This window comes from Drosophila takahashii, chromosome 3L (genome assembly GCF_030179915.1).
Source record: "Drosophila takahashii strain IR98-3 E-12201 chromosome 3L, DtakHiC1v2, whole genome shotgun sequence".
NCBI lineage: Eukaryota > Metazoa > Arthropoda > Insecta > Diptera > Drosophilidae > Drosophila > Drosophila takahashii.
In genome coordinates, this window is record NC_091680.1 from 18,596,231 (window position 1) to 18,612,567 (window position 16,337).

Below are 16,337 nucleotides of genomic sequence, written 5' to 3' on the forward strand. Positions count from 1 at the left end.
GAGTGTAATTTCTGCAATTTAAAAGTATTTTTTACGGCAATTCTTGTGGTCTTTTGTTTACAAACTGCCCAGCAATTAGCCCAATTTCATGAGAGCCCCACCCCAAACTGAATTTGAGTCATTCTTATTTGCTTACCCAACAGAACCGAATGTAATGAACGATTTTGATACCTTCTGTTACGTCCCAAAAGACAAAAAAAAAGCGGTTCAACTTGTTTCTTTTTTTCAGCTCCTTATTGTTATTGTTTATTACATATAAAGATTGTGTTTACTCTGCAGCTTTTGCTTTGGATTTTTTTTTTTTGCTTTATTTTACTTTAGTTGTTTTGTATTTTTCTGTTGTTAAATGCAACTGGTTCGATTTTACATTCTCTTGACGGGAGCCTTGAGCTGTGGCTGAATCGAATTGCAATTCCGCGAAAAAGCAAAACCGATTCAGCTGTATAAGCGATTGACCTTGACAAGTGGGTTCAATCGAGTCGGCTAGAGGATGAAAAAGTTCACCACGAATCGAAACACCTTGCTGAGAGTGCTATTCGATTCAGGTCGCTCGGGGGATTCCTCTCTCAGCTCAGCACCCTCCACCAGGTGGGCATCCAGTTCGGCCTCCAGTTCGGCACCATATCGTAGGATATACCACTCGGCCAGGAAGTAGATGACCAGCGTGATCAGGGCGAACTTGACGTAGATCTTAAAGATGTCGAGTGTGTGCAGAAACAGCTGATGCAGCAGCTCCATTAGATCCATTATGGCGGTCCACGTTGCGTATACGTCATGCAAAACTTTGGCTCTATCTTCGTCGTCGTGCTCGTCGTCGATCGGGGTTTTGCGATTTCGGAAATGAGGTCGTGTTTGGTTAGCTCTATTATGCAATTGCTAGCCCACAGATTTCGTGTTGATTTCGAAGATGCACATTTCGCTTTCGGCCGCTTGACTGATGTCGCCTCATTTGCATTTGATCGCGTTGATGATGGGGGCCCAAAAGTGCGTGTATTTCTCGGATATTGTATCTCTCAATGGTCAGCCATTGGGCAGGCGCCTTAATTATGCTAATTGGTTCGGGGCATTCGGGGTATTATCTGTGTGGTCGGCCTTTCTTCCTCCTTTCTTTCTTCGTTTGTCTCAGGCGCCGAAAACGGCTCCCTGTGAAAACAAATTTCGTTTTAATTTGATTGGAAATTAATTTGATACACACACAAAGCCGAACGAAAGGGTAAACAAATTGGATTGCGAAAAAGTGGTTCGAAAAATGGAGCACAAGGTGTGACCGGAATGGGGGACTTGGCCTGGCCATCGGTAGTATGGAGATTTCAAGCTTGGGGCAGGTCGGATTACTTGATTAGCATGGAAAATGGTTTTTGGCTAGATTGAATATTTTTAAGGGCAAACTGATAAATGGGTTGGCTGGGAAACCAGATCGAATTTGTCAGAGAAAACCTTGAGATTTACGCAGACATTTTGTAATAAAATAAAGAGTGAAAGAAGGAATAAAAAAAAGATAATAAAAGATATATGTAGTTTGTATTATTAACAGAACCTAAATCTCTTTTTTTTATTCAAATTTAAATCAATTAACGTTTGAACTGGGTGAAATGTTTGGAGATTTTCTCTCATTTTAAACTTAGTAATTAATTCATATTTTTTGGATTGGCTAATTTTTTATTTTTAAGCCAATTAACCGAAATAGACCCATTAACAAAATCATTTAGTTAATTTGTACTGTAAAGTCATTAAAAAATCAATTTGATGTGTCCCAAAATAAACATATCAAACATTTATGAAGCTGATGCGATGACCTTATATAAACAAGAAAAAGTCAAGCCTAGAAAAAATCAAATCAATGGCCCTGATAATGAACTCCTTAATCATAATTCCAAATTTGTTTATAAATTTAAACGTTTTAAATGGTTCAGAGATCAGTCAACTATTACGCCCACTTGAACTATAATTGACCCTGCTTATAAGCTTTCAAATTGTAGTCAATCCAAGGGGATTAAAGATGGGCTATAAATGGCTACCACTTTAAGTGTCATTTAACAATCACCGCTATACCTAAAATATTTGTAGATATTTACCCCCTTTTTTGGTAGTCTACACCCCTGCTAGCTGCCATTCGTCAGCGGGCAGATCGACAATTTGAGACAGACCCAAGTCAAAACTGGCCGGAGATTGCATCTTTTGGATTTGAATACACTTGACAATCGCTTAACGCAAACCGACTTAACCTTACCCAAGACGAGATGTTCAAAAAGTGGGGAGTGGGAAGTGGAGGAGTCTCCTCTTCTCCGCAACTCGATAATCGCAGCAATTATACTAAGCACACAAATCAACTTCAACTTGGAGACCTGTTCGAAAGACGTCTCTCTGCTGGAGCACTGGGAAAACAAGCCGCACCGAAATGTTTTGCATTAATTTCAAAACGCATGCGAAAAAGACGCAACATATTTATAAGACAGACAAAAAAATAACTTAAACTGCACTGGACGGAGGCAAAGTAGAAAACCAGTTGCAAATGCGGCATACAAAGTGGATAGCCTTCGTTTGCGGGGACGATTTCGCGAGTGCGACTCTTCCTGTCGATTATGGGATGCAAAAATGGCAAATGCTGAGGCTGAAGTGTCCCATGGAATCAGCAGAATCTTCAGAAGAAGTCTCCAGCAAAGATTCACAGCGACAGGTCGTCCGAAATGGTCAAGAAGATTTCGCAGAAGACGCCTCTTCACATCCGACGGAGATGAGATGAGTTTCGAGCGGTGTGTTGGTGCGTCGATCTACCGGTTTTTCGAGACCAGACGCAGGCACCTTGAAAGACCTTCTGACATTTGCCAATTTTTACTCTTCTGTTTTCTCGGTCTCTGGTTAAATTGAGGATGATCATCAGAAGAGGGGTGTTAAATTGTTTTAAAAATAAAAAAAAAAATTTAACTTCGTTTTAAAAACAATTTAAAAAAAGTTTAAATAATTTTAGAATTGTGATTATTTTATAGGATATCTTAATTATATTTTACACATATTTATATGCTGTATCTTTACTGTCCAGAGCATTTAATCTTTCCCTAAAGCCAAAAGTCAGCCTCACTTAAGGTAAATGAATTTAATTTGCGCAATTTATTGAAGACAATTTCAACATCATGAAGTCGAGTTAATGAAATAATTTCTTGTTTTGCACCGCCTGCTGCCCTCACCATGTCATATCGCATTTCTGTTCACATTTTGCATGAAATTCGCGTCACACTGTAAATTATTTAGTTGCATATTAATTAGTGGACACTTCCACCAAACCGTAACAAAAAAAAAAACAACAATAGCGAAGAGGCCAAAAATATTGTTTAAGCTTCTTGCATAATGCAAATGGTGTTAACTTGACTCCAGTTACCAGTTCGTCGTTGCCTTTGTTGTCGTCTACCATCTAACGTCTAACCCATTAAAAAACGTGAACCGAAATGTGGGGAAAAACGAATGTGGGTGAATGGTCAAGAAAAGTAACATTTTGTGATTTATAATTCCCAGCAGCTGGGGGGCATTCGTGGGTTAACGCGGAGGGCGGGTTAAGAGTGCCAAACAAAACTGTGTCACACTTTGTGCCGCTTTCGGTTAATGACTGAAATTGAAATTGACTTTTAATTAGGCTCTTGGTTTTCGTTTTAGCTTTGATTTTGATTTGGATTCGTATTTTGAATTTGCCTAAAGACGCGATATTTCCGCATCAGTTGGCTTATTTCTTATGCACGAACGACTAGCATTGCGTAGGTGTAGTACCTATATACACCATATATAATTACCAGCGATTATTTCGCCTTGCTGTACGCGGAAACCGAGTCTCGGTCTCATACAAAACTGGAAAACTTGAACTACTTCTTCGACTCCAGCTCTTTTCCTCCTCATTTAAATTCGGATGGGTGGACTGGGGTGTCGATGTGTGGAAATGGCCCGATGGGTAATGATTATGATCGGCACACATAGATTACCAGAGGTATTTGCATACGCTTTGCATTATTCAAGTTTTCAAAACCATTTGAGGGGCTTTAAAAACTTTATTTTTAATAAGGAATAAATGCAAAAGTCTTCTAGATTGAAATAACTAAGTTGTATCCTAACACCTTCTGATTTATGCCTTTCTGGAGTTTTATTTAAGTTAAACATAAACACAAACATGGTAGATCACACTATCTTGTTATGTTAAACAGAAACAATTAATCTTAGCAAAGTAACTTAATCTTTTTTATATTATGAAGGTATTTTTTTAATATTGTCTTGTTAGTGTGCAGTTGGTATTATTAAAATATTTTATTATATCTGGAAAAATTACGAGACATAATAATAATAGGAATAAAAGAATTACATTTACTTTCTTTATCAAAAAACCTATTAAATCTTAAGATCTCTAAGAAAAGCATTACACTGTGCAGCATTTTTAGTGCTTTTTAAATTTACCTCGATGGATGCTATATTTTTGGATTCGTTACGAATTCCCAAGATAAACTGCGTTTTCAGAAAAGTTCCCCGACGCAAGGATTCTTAGCAAAAGAACCTCAAAGTTCGAAAAATTCCGAAATTGGCCAACTTTCCGGAGCTCTCAGAGGCAAACGGATTCATGGTTTGATTCGATGCTAAAGTTTTTTTAAAGATACCTTCCTTATCTTTCAAACCCCATACTTAGAATAATTTTAGGTTTTTTTTTTTTAAGGCAGAAATAGATTCCAGAAAACTTAGTCAAAAAACTTAAAAACGTACAGCTGCGGTCAAAATAGTAGTAGTGTTGCCGCCCTGTGTTTTTAAAAGTTTGTTGTTGTAATTCATCTTCTTCTGGTGATATTGTATTGATTATAATTGTACTATTAGACTAATTGAATAAGAAAAGTGACAACAAAAAACTTTTAAAAACACATGACGGCAACACTACTACTATTTTGACCGCAGCTGTATACTTTTATGTTTTTTGACTATGTTTTCTAAAACTTGTTTCTCCCTTAATAAAAATCCTAAAATTATTCTAAGTATGGGGTTTGAAAGATAAAGAGTGTATCTTTTATAAAACTTTAGCATCTAACCAAACCATGAATCCGTTTGCCTCTTAGAGCTTTGGAAAGTTGGCCAATTTCGGAATTTTTTGAACTTTGAGGTCCTTTTGCTAAGAATCCTTGCGTCGGGGAACTTTTTGGAAAACGCAGTTTAACTTTGGAATTCGTAACAAATCCAAAAATATAGTATCCATCGAGGTAAATTTTTGATGCTGCATAGTGTTATTATTATGCCTACATTTCCCCCAAAACCTTAAGTGTAGATACTAATCCAGTGAAGGGCGATTAGCTAACTTATTATGTCGACTAACCATTGTCTGCTTCCTCTTCCCATTTAGACGTCACAGTGAACATTCACCCACCATTTAGGCCGCGTTTGTGTACATTTCCCAAAGTTGGTAGTGTTTGTACTCTCATTGTAAACGGATACCGCACAAAGCTTTAATCATAACATCATTAAAATGAGGGTCCGCCACACTCACCGCATTATTTATCCATTGCTCCATATTATCGTCTAATCGTAACAATAAACAAAATAAAAGAAACGAAACGGACACAGCACATACAAATAAATTTTGACAATTCTTCTTCTTTTTGGTCGGATCGAAAGCTATATAACATATGGTTCTTCACAGCTGGTGGCTGTCAAGTTAAGCTTTAAAAAGATTTAGTGTGCGAGTGAGACAACTATACTATTGAATCTCTTAAAAAATCATATATATATATATGAAGATCAGCTAAAGCTCTAAAAGCTTTGCTTTAAAATAAATACACTTTCCTTAAATAATTATATATATTTTAAAATCAATAGCTAATTCTTTCATTTTATATTTTCTTTGAAATATTTTTAAGTTATTTTTCTCTTGACTGTATTTTTAGCGCTTAAAGTTTAAACGACTTTAATAGCTTTAACCAAGAGCTTAAGTTTTTGTATCAAACAGCAATTTTCTGCTTTAAAGCTCGGTTACCCAGTTTTCAAACAAAGTTTAATAGCATTTCCTTTTTTACGTTGTCAGCGATATTTAATCCCATTTGTTTATACTCGATTTTCTCACAGTCATCAAGAATTTGTTTGTGATTTTGAGGGATTCGGTTTTGTTTACCCACGGAATAAAAAATAAATTTTAAAGAGGTTTTATTCTGTTCATTTTATTTAACCAGTATCATTTTAAGTTTTTGATATTGTTTAGAATTTTAAAATAGTTCCAAATTTACCACTTTTTGTTTGCTTCTGTCAGGATTATAAGCGAAATCATTTCTTTTCCTTCAATTTTTCACTGGTTATAAAGTTTTTAAATAAAGAAGAAGGACGACGTCTGAAGGCAAGATATTAGGATTGTTGAACGGCAGTTTGGCCCCTGTCCCTTTGGGCAAGCCATTCCTCACAATAAGGAAATATATACCACTTAGCTGCAGCGTTGAAGATAACCACGGCGAATCTATGGAGCGGGTAATTTAAAGACAGCAAGTTCAACATCAAGAATGCCCATACAGGCAATTCAGGCATTAGCAGGTAATATAGAACTAGATCTATACAAAGTATAGCCAGTCTTTCAAACATGTTGCTTATAAGTCTTGATTAAATGGCAAATGTATCACTTTTTTCCTTTTTTATTTCTTCTTTTTTTGCAGATCTCAATGAAAACACTAAAAAACCAAATGTTATTGGATTAGAAAATTATTAATGTTTAAAAAAAACTAATTTACCGCAAGATTTTTAAAATAAATGCAACCACTGCTGAACACAATGATCTCCAGAACGTTAAGATTTCATTGAAAAGAAAATCGTCTTGTCTTTGTTATCGAGTCGAAAGCTTTTAAGTTTAAACCATATGATCACAAGCGAAGCTTATTTTGAATAACCGCATAATTTGAAATTCAGATCAGATCAGCAATGAATGAAGCATGAAGTTAAGATACAAATCAAAATAAAAATGCAGAAATACACTAAATCCCTGATTTTTAATGAACTATCTAACACTTTTTATATTATCAGTTGTTTGTCAATTTTTTATTTTTTTTTTATCTGCTTTAGACTGTTTAAATATTACAAATAATGTAACCAAAGATCTAAAATCCACATATCTGAACTGCTTTACAACATTTCAAAAGGCAGTTAATAAAAAACCGTTAAGACATTTTTAAATTTTATACATTTTATTTGATTGCTTTGTGCACATCACAAGCAAAGATTTTCTTTACCAATTTAAATGAAAATGAAAGGTGGTGTGTGTATTTAACAATGAAAGGAATGTGTTTTGCTCTAACATATATACAACGGATAATTTTGGGGAACATTCGAAATTTGTTGGGTGAAAATTAGCGCCAATAGGGGGCGTTTTTGTGACAACAACATCAAGAACAACGAGTATAAAGCTATTTTAAACTCATTCGATGGCCTCGATTATTTCATATTCTTCATCCAAAGAATGATCATAATCGATATTGTATTTGTTCTTGATCTTGCTCTTGTAATCCTTGAGCTCCGCGTCGCTTTCGAACTTATTAGTATTATATCGCTGTTTACCTCGCGAGCTGTTGCTGTTGCTGTTGGTTTTCTTGCCGGGCTTTGGGGTACTGTGAGTGGGATTCCTAGATCTAGTTTGGTTGCTTTCCCTATCTCTATGGTTAACTCTACTAGGCTTTGATTTTCTTTCGCTATTTTTACTAGAATTATGTTGCTTCTGGTTCTGATGTTGCTGCTGTTGCTGTTGCTGCTGTTGCTGCTGTGATGATGAGTATGACGATTGAGGATTGGTACTTGGTGTGGTAAATCTCATGCTACCTCTAAAGCTATTTTTGGTCATTTTATTGTAGTTGCTGCTATCTACGATTCTATTGCTGCTGTTGATTCCGCTGATTGCCGAGTTGCTGTTTATTGCTTGATGTTGCTGCTGTTGCTGCTGCTGTTGCTGTTGGTTTTGAAATTGCCGCTGTCTTCCGCCGCGCTGTGTGGTTCCGTTTGCTGTCCCAATCTTATACTCATCATCGGCCTCATATCATACGTCATTCTGCTGCTGCTGGCGCTCCGGGATGCGATACAGTTCGTCGTTGTTCTGGTAGAGTTGCTCCGATCCCTCGCAGTTCACATTCGACCACCAGTCGCAGACCCTCACGGCTTGGTTAAAGACTGTTCCATTGGGACAGAGGAAGGAGTACTGGTGGCCCGAGTGGAGGCACCAATGCCAAACCTAGGGAGGAAAAGTCATTTTTTAAGGGATTCTAGAAATTTTGATTATTATTTTGCATCTCACCTGACAACGCGTCTCTGTATCAGCATAATAACCCGGCTGGCGACCCTGGCAATTGAAGGCCAATCCCTTGGGTACGGCATCGTAGGCGGGGTAATCCTCACCAGCAGTGTAGCCATCAATTTGCTAAAGAATATAAAGAGAAAAATAAATTATAGCTTTTCTAATGAATTAATATTTTTAATTTTTATTAGGGAAATAATCTAATAAAGCCCACAATAAGTTGACATCTTTATAAATCAATCTCAAAAACAATTATTACCATTTAAGGGAATTTATACTAAACAAATAACATTTTTTATAAAAAATGTAAATGAAAAATGTTCATAAACATGTCAAAGTATTAACTTTATTACTTACTTTAATAATTTATGAAAATAAATATAAATCTTAATGTAATTCAACTAGTCAAACTATTATCAAATTTCCCAATTTCGAATTTGTTAAAATTCAGCATTAAATTAAATAATAATCCCATTAAAACAAATTCTCTCGCACACCACATATGGAATTAAATTATGACTTTGTAGATCTCTCGTGTGAATTATCTCAGCGCAGGCAGACCAGCGACCTTCAATTGTGGGTGGCTCTGTGGGAGGTGCGGCTGGTGGCACATGTGGCAGGCAAACATTGCCCAAGCATCGCAACAAAATGAACTCTAAACAATAACAAATTACAATTTGAAACAATTGCCACACAAACAAGAAATTTAAAATGCAAATGCAACAGCCCAAAAAACGGTCGAAAAAGAGCCAACAAAAGAACCAGCGAGTGATGAAAATTGTGCACTTGCAACAGTTGCAAATAATTACGGGGGAGGGCGAGGGGGTTTGGGTTTCGGGGTCTGAAAAGAGTATGTGACAACCAACTGTCAATCTCATGCGTACGAAACCATGAAAAGCCGAAAAGAGCAAAATAAAACAATAAAAGTTGGGGGCTCCAACACGGATCACAACACACAACACACCACATATATCGAAGTTGGAAAATATGTGATTCTTTTGTGTCGATCTCTCGGGGGAACATTGGTTCCAGCCTCATTTGCTCATGTGTTGCATCTTCGCCGGCTGTCTATCTTGATCTTGCCTCGATTTCTTATCCCATTGTTGCCGCCGTTACGCTCAAATAAATCTCTCTCCCTTTCGGGCCATCGCTGCTTTCAGGGGGTTAAAGTTGCCGCCGTTGGCGCTCGTTTGTCTATTTGGGTTAATGCTGAGTTTATGCTAATTGAAGATGTTGGGACAGGGCAAAGTGATTGGCAATGTGCAGTACATTGATGGGGTGGGAAAAAGGTGGAAAAGCAGGGGTTTTCGTCATGGGAAAATCTGGGACTTTATGGGGAATGTAATATCTTTAACCGCTTAAAGGCTATAAACTAACTTTTAAGCCTCTTTGAAGAGCTAAATCAATTAATTTTTAAGAACCTATGTAATTCTGTATTTACATGCAATCAAATAAATTTAACTGGCTTTTTACGGTTTAAATTTAAGCATGTTTTCGTCTTCTTGAATGGATATTATTGCATAAGAAACTGCAATAAGATCTTCAAAAACTTTAAAATTTTATTTTAAAAATATATTGCATTGTATAAATTTATTGTCATTAAAAATGTTATTCAGAAAACATAAGAAATTATATTTGAAATAAAATCTTATATTAAGAAGTAGTTTTTTATTTAATGTATTTAACAACACTTCTATTTCATTTCATTTGCATTCCGAATTCGACCTGCCTCGTTTTTCGGCTTAACTTTTCTCAATCACTTGCAATTTTCACGCTAATAACTTTCCAGGGGCTTTTAGCATTTCCAACGGCAACAATGGAAACGAACAACAAACTATATAGACCGCCCATTGCCTCAGTAACCCAAAAAGCGGACAAGATGCCACTCTCGAACCAAACACCGCGCACCATCAATTACTTCCCTCCACACTCAACCTTTGGCCAGACCATTTTCCTTTAAATACCAACTCGCTAAGCCAGCCGAGATGGGTCGATGGGCCGGTGGGAGTTACAGCTGGAAAATGGTAAGTTTTCCCTGCATTTTCCTTTTATTTCTGTTTGACGAGCGCGCGGCTGAGGGGCCACCAAGGCTAATTGATAATGTAACACAGCGGAGAATGCCTCAAATGGTGGAAAGCGAATGTTGTTTTCCCTTTTTTTGGATAATACACTTTAAGTTGATATTAGTTATTCGAATGATTAGTTCTCTTTCTTACTAAAATTTACTAATGCATCTATTTGCTTAAATCTTTTGTTATTGGATTGTTATAATATTTTCAAATAATATTATATTTTTTAATTTAAGAACAATTTACTTTATGGCTTTCTAAAAATAGGTGATACATCTTAAAAAAATATATACCAAAAAAAACTTAATATGAAACGATGATCAACTTTATATTACCATTTACCATGCTCATATCGATTTGATCCCGATTTGATGTTAAGCCCCTAAGTTAGTGTATTTAATTCAAGGAAGAAAATCTCATGACGACACCTTTTTAGAAAGAGGCGTCCCCCAATTGAGGCAGCTTTGGGTTTACTTTTTTCCATGTGTTTCTGGCCGAGACGTGAGAAGTTGTCTAACACTTTGGCAGACAGGTTGTCTGCTTCGTGTGTTGGATACCTCGCCCCCCTCCGCGGATCCCCAAATCTTCTGCAGCTTCTTTGGGCTCTTCTGCACTTGCAAAATAGCATGCTGCATGAAAAGAAGATGGCCAAGAGGAAGAAAGGGGGCCGCAAGCGCTTTTTTGGGCTATTTTTTTGAGGCAACAATTGTAATTGTTGCTGGTGTTGCTTGTGTTGCTGTTGCTGCCGTGGCTGCAACTTTGCGTGGGAGTTTGTTGTTGCTGGCGTGCCGATGTTGTTGCTGGCTGAGATCGCTATCAAACAAGAGACAAATGGTGTGCGCAATCTTTTTACCCGGTATGAATGTAGGAAATTATCTCAGATGACACTTTTTTGTGTGTTGCCGCTGCTGTTGCTCATGTTGATACAGCAACGATAGGGACAAATGGGAACAGACGCGGCCAATGAAGTTGTCAAATCAATGTTGGCCAAATTATTCAATAGGCCATTTCCCAAGCTCATAAAAAGGCATAGACAACAGATATTTGCGGTAATTGCGGGGCATAAAAGCGATCAAAAAGGGGAAGGGGTTTTTGGGCTTTTTGATCTCTGGTTTTTTGGTTATGGGTTCGGGAAGAAGACGACTCGACTCGACTCAACTTACCCCATTGACACAGTTCCCTGCCAGCATCGAAAACAGTCCGAACACGACTATCAAAATGCAGGCGCTCCAGTGAAGATGTTGCTGCCGTCTATGTTGCTGCTGTTCATGTTGCTGCGGTGATTTGTTCGCTGTTGCTGCGGCTGCCATGATGTCTGTTGTGTTTTTTTGTTTGTGATTTTTTTCGGTAATACGTAATTTAAATGTGATTTTTTTCCTATCTAAAAAATACAAAACGAAAATCGAAAGAAAACGAGTCGAGTGGGTTGAAGATATTAATTTTCTGTTTGCAGCATTATGGTATTTTTTTTTTATTTTTTTGGGTTTTTAGAAAGGAAACATCTTCTCTTTCTTGGTTTATGCGGTATGTAATTAGATTTTATATCTAAATGTTTATTGTGCTGCTGAGAGGAGGCAACCGCAATTACTAATGGACAATCGAGTATTGCTGCCGTCGATGTTGCAGCTGCTGCCAGTTGCATTCACTTTTTGTGCGGCAGATTGGCGGATTGGTCGCTTCTAATGGATCTTAATTGATAATAACTCGAGTTGTTTAACTTGGGGTTAACGATATTGCGTTGGATTCTTGTTTACCACATTGCTTAGTCGTAATTTGATTATTTCAGAAATGGCCTTTTAATAGACTATCTTAAAGGGGCCTGTCTTTTCGATCTATTATTCTTTTGTCTTCGTTTAAAAATGTATTGAAAATAAAGATTATACAATTATATACAATTATTATACAATTAACAAATATTTAAGCTTAATAAATAAATGTATCTTTATTGATTGAGCTTGGTAAATAGATCTATTTTATCTTTAAAATTATTTCACAAGTTTTTAATTCGGAATAGTGCACTTATAAAAGAAAACGTTTAATATTTCAAGTTCTCAATTAAAGTTAGTTTTGAAATGAAAAAGGATCATTAATCCTTAATAAAAATTACAAATTATTATGATTCTTAAAAAAATTAGAAATCTTCAAATAAATAAAAGGACATTCCTTAATATGACCTTCATATACCACCGATTTGTATAAAATTTTTAGTCACTGGGTGTTTGCCGAATTCCTTATAATAACTTCTAAAACTTTAATCCACTTCCATTTCAAAAATGTTTATAAATTATAAATGTTATACAGAAGCGCGGGTGTTATGGGTGTTTTTCCGCGCCTAAAGATGGTTTTCCAATTGCTTAATGTTCACTAAGGCAACTTTGCCAGTTTGTTCTACCACTTTTTGCTCCTCTTGGGAACTAATTTGCGTAATTGATTGCTCAACCCCCAGCCAAATTTGAATGCCACGCACTTTGCCGCGCTAACGAAACACACGCCGCAATGTATTACAGATCCGATCGTATCGTATCATATGGAACCGTTTCTTATGGTATCGGACTCACTTCAAAATCGTTTCGAACGGAGGAGCAAGCGCTGGGGCTCTGCACGTGTTGCCGCGCTTGAAGTTGATGCAAAAGTTGTAAAAAAATTCGCATCAATTTTAGTTTTATACTCAAGAGCAGAGCTCCGGCTCCGTTGGGCTCTCTGGAGATGAGCGAGGCTGCTGCTGCTGCCGCCAGGGGCTAAATCCACAGCGTCATCGCTGGCATTACCAAAGAGCAACCTCATCGCCGCAGAGACGAGGCTGGAAAAACTAAATCATCGTGTCTATTGATGCCTCGCTCGGCTGCTTGGCTGGTCGGCTCTTCAAATCGCAGTTATACTCTCATTCATGAGTGCGGGGGACTTTTTTTGGACACCGCACACCAAACAGTCGCGGTCGTCTTTTGTTTTGCTTTAGCGGTTTGTTGATGTTTGCCTGGCTCTGTCGCAAAAGCTGCGAAAAATTAGTGCAAATTTCAGCTTATTGATGATGCCACTTGGCCGACGACTCAACAGCAATTCCATTTAATTGTCGCGCCTAGTGCGAAATGTTCGTTCATTAGCGCCGGATAAACGAAAGACTTAGGCAACGAACTCGATTGGCATTGATGGAAAAACATTTAAAGAAATGCGAAAAGGGGCGATGTAAATTGGGACAATGGAAACAGGAAAAGTAAGAGTGAAATCTAATAAATTAGTAAAGTCAAATTCAAAATTTAATGATTAATGTTAACTTTTTTTAGTCGATGAAATTTCCAATAAATAGAATGTTTCGGAAATTTTCTTAAACATGCTTACAGTCAAAACCAAAATGACAAGAACTAAATTTATATAATGACAAATTTTTTATTTCTAATAAAACTGATTTAAATTTGTTATGAACATTTTAATTTCAATTTTATTCTGTGCGAGAAAACATTCTAAATTGCTTATATGATAAAATAAGTTATTTCTGATTGTCAGGAATATCTTAAATAACTTTCATAGTTAGTAATTGTAAATTGAATATTGATGGGTCTTCCCCCATGAGGATGTTGCCCAAGTGATTCCGGCCTATTTCCCCACCTTCTGACAGCATTTAATTTCGATTTGCAAAAAATTATCATAAATTAGACTAATTAAAATAAAATGCTGCAATAAATTTCCATCGCCGCGGTTGGCAAGAGACATTCATTTGCTCTAGAATTGATGCAGTCCCAGCCGCCGAGCGCTCACCGCTCACTTTCAAAAGATGTGCACGGTGGCAATCCGGTTCATTGAGTGCGCTTCAATTGCCGAGACATCGACGGAGTCTCAAGACCTGGGACCCCGAGACGTGGCGGCTGCATTCTGGTTCACCTTCGAGAAAAGCACAGCATTTGCAGTCGTCGTCAGAAATTGCCAAACGTCTTTTGTGGCTTAGTTTCTGGCTTTTGCGAGCGAGTTTCGGCGATTGGATTGTGTGAGAAATTCCCTTAATCAGCGCCAGTTGCACTGCACCAGACCACTGAAAATGGGCAAGAGTTGCCTGCCATATGGATTTTTCGAAAAATAACTTATTATCATTAGGCGTTGGCCGTCGTCTTTCCCGCTCTTACTGAAAATCAGGTTTCGTTTACCTATTTCCTAATTTGCGGGCAATGGGGAATTATCGGATCGCAGTAGAAGTGTTTTCCTAGCACCCACTGTTAAAATTCAATGATTTCACACGCCGAGCTCTTGGTAATTTACTCCGTGCGACCTTGACTTTTACCCATTCGAAGGTCCGAGACGGGCAGATCCATCATAATCATCATCATCAGCGGTGGCGGTAACGCTTCTTCTTCTGAAAATTGTTTAATACGTGACGAAAACAATGATCAAGTAATTATGTGGCTTATAAATGTCGGCTTCCCGTCGCCACCAACGATATGATATGACAGTAAACGCATTTTTCCCCCCAGCTTTGCCGTTTCCATTCTTTTGTCAGCCTTAATGGGCTTAATGCTGTAATTTATTAAATTAGTTTAGAAATGTTTTTTAATTCGCCTGCCCAGAGTCGTCTTTTGTGTGGAGAATTGGATTACCTTTGATGGCATTACATCAGGGTCGACCTCTAACTGATCGCTTTTTAACCACAAGTTGTTTATTGTTTGTGGTTTAAATCAATACTCTGAATTCTTGAATGGTATCATATGCATATTTGATTGAGTCGGTTGAAAAGTACTATTTAAGAGTCACTGTTATTATTTTTGCCTAATGAACAGTGATTGCAGAATATTATGCCTTCCCATTTTTTGGGAATTTTTTAAGAACTTGGCTTTGGGAAAATACCTTCTAATGTGGCATATTGTTAGTCCTAATAGATTATCCGTATTCCGGATAGTGTTCATCTTAATAGGCCAAGTAGTTCAAGGCTTTCCTCTTGACCAGTTCATTCATCACCTGGTCCATCGCCAGCATCATTTGTCAATTGCAGTTCTCTGCCGGTACACTCAAAATAAATTTAACCCTAAATTTTAGAAAATCGCCATTAAAATTTCTTTTTTCTAAATACAAGAAAGTTATTTCTAAATCTAAGGAAATTTTTCTAAAGTCAAGAAAGTTTTCCTTAAATCCAGGAAGTTTTTCTTAAATGTAGAAATTGGTTACCATGAACTAAAATAACCCTAAAATCTAGAAAAAATGCCCTTAAAATTAGAAATTATTTTCTGAAAAATAGAAAGGCAAACGAAAATAATAAAATATTTTGGCAACACCTTTTCTAAAAATTAGTGCCCTAACCCTAAAATGAAACCAACCCTAAATAATAGAAACATTTTCTAAAAAGTAGAAATTTTTTCTAAAAAATAGAAATATTTGTTTTCACATGCTCTGGCACACCAAAATGTTCAATGCCAGAACTTGTCAGCTGCCGGCCGGCTGCACTCGTGGCGCAGACCGTTAAAGCACTTGGTTAGCAATCGAATCGACGCGGGTTCGAGTCCCAGAGCAAAATTTTTTAACCTTTTTTTTTATGTTATTTTATTTTTTTTTATTTATTTTATTTTCTTTTCTTTTTATTTATTTTTTTACTTTTTTTTATTCCTTTTTTTATTGATGGCAAGCGGTAAACTAAAAATAATTAGGTTTATATTCAGCTATTTACTATATACTACACATAATATAAATTGCGTTAGCATAAATATATACATATATGTATATACGTATGTAAATAAGTAAAACGCGAATGGTCAACATTATGCAATTAGTATTCAAATGTGTTGTCCGCTTCACCCTTTACATACAATGCTCGGTTTGCCACAGCAAGTTTAAGTGCTACAATGGCCCAGTATGTAGGCCATTCGCTCCTCGCGCGGGAGACCCGGGTTCGATTCTCACGACGGACAAGTAAAAATTGTAAGTTTTTTTCATGAATATAAAATATTAACTAATCATAATTTCTGCATTCCCAATCTTCCGCAGTCCCGTAGTCTACATTTACAACCATATTTGGC

At 36.9% G+C, this 16,337-nt stretch overlaps 4 protein-coding genes across 5 annotated transcripts; all 4 read right to left on the minus strand.

Moving 5' to 3' along the window:
- Positions 1–206: 206 nt before the first annotated feature.
- LOC108067349 (uncharacterized) lies at positions 207–5,640 on the minus strand. 2 transcript variants are annotated; one of them, XM_017156322.3, is made up of 2 exons: positions 5,504–5,640; positions 207–1,143 (listed from the first exon to the last, which is right to left on the minus strand). In XM_017156322.3, the coding sequence occupies exon 2, from the start codon at positions 745–747 to the stop codon at positions 484–486; it is 264 nt and encodes an 87-aa protein (XP_017011811.1). In that variant the 5' UTR covers positions 748–1,143; positions 5,504–5,640; the 3' UTR covers positions 207–483. The 2 variants fall into 2 exon arrangements, with proteins under 2 accessions (XP_017011811.1, XP_070071775.1); XM_070215674.1 differs by lacking the exon at positions 5,504–5,640 and adding an exon at positions 1,198–1,212.
- Positions 5,641–6,215: 575 nt separating this feature from the next.
- Positions 6,216–6,788, minus strand: LOC108067350 (uncharacterized). The gene is made up of 2 exons (XM_044393926.2): positions 6,729–6,788; positions 6,216–6,668 (listed from the first exon to the last, which is right to left on the minus strand). The coding sequence occupies exon 2, from the start codon at positions 6,580–6,582 to the stop codon at positions 6,352–6,354; it is 231 nt and encodes a 76-aa protein (XP_044249861.2). The 5' UTR covers positions 6,583–6,668; positions 6,729–6,788; the 3' UTR covers positions 6,216–6,351.
- Positions 6,789–7,232: 444 nt separating this feature from the next.
- Positions 7,233–12,969, minus strand: LOC108067355 (uncharacterized). Its single transcript, XM_017156332.3, has 4 exons — positions 12,903–12,969; positions 11,508–11,725; positions 8,276–8,398; positions 7,233–8,212 (listed from the first exon to the last, which is right to left on the minus strand). Exons 2-4 carry the CDS (start codon positions 11,652–11,654, stop codon positions 8,021–8,023), a joined length of 462 nt encoding a protein of 153 aa, XP_017011821.3. The 5' UTR covers positions 11,655–11,725; positions 12,903–12,969; the 3' UTR covers positions 7,233–8,020.
- Positions 7,409–7,801, minus strand: LOC138912942 (splicing regulatory glutamine/lysine-rich protein 1-like). The gene has a single exon (XM_070214971.1). The coding sequence runs from the start codon at positions 7,799–7,801 to the stop codon at positions 7,409–7,411; it is 393 nt and encodes a 130-aa protein (XP_070071072.1).
- Positions 12,970–16,337: the final 3,368 nt, after the last annotated feature.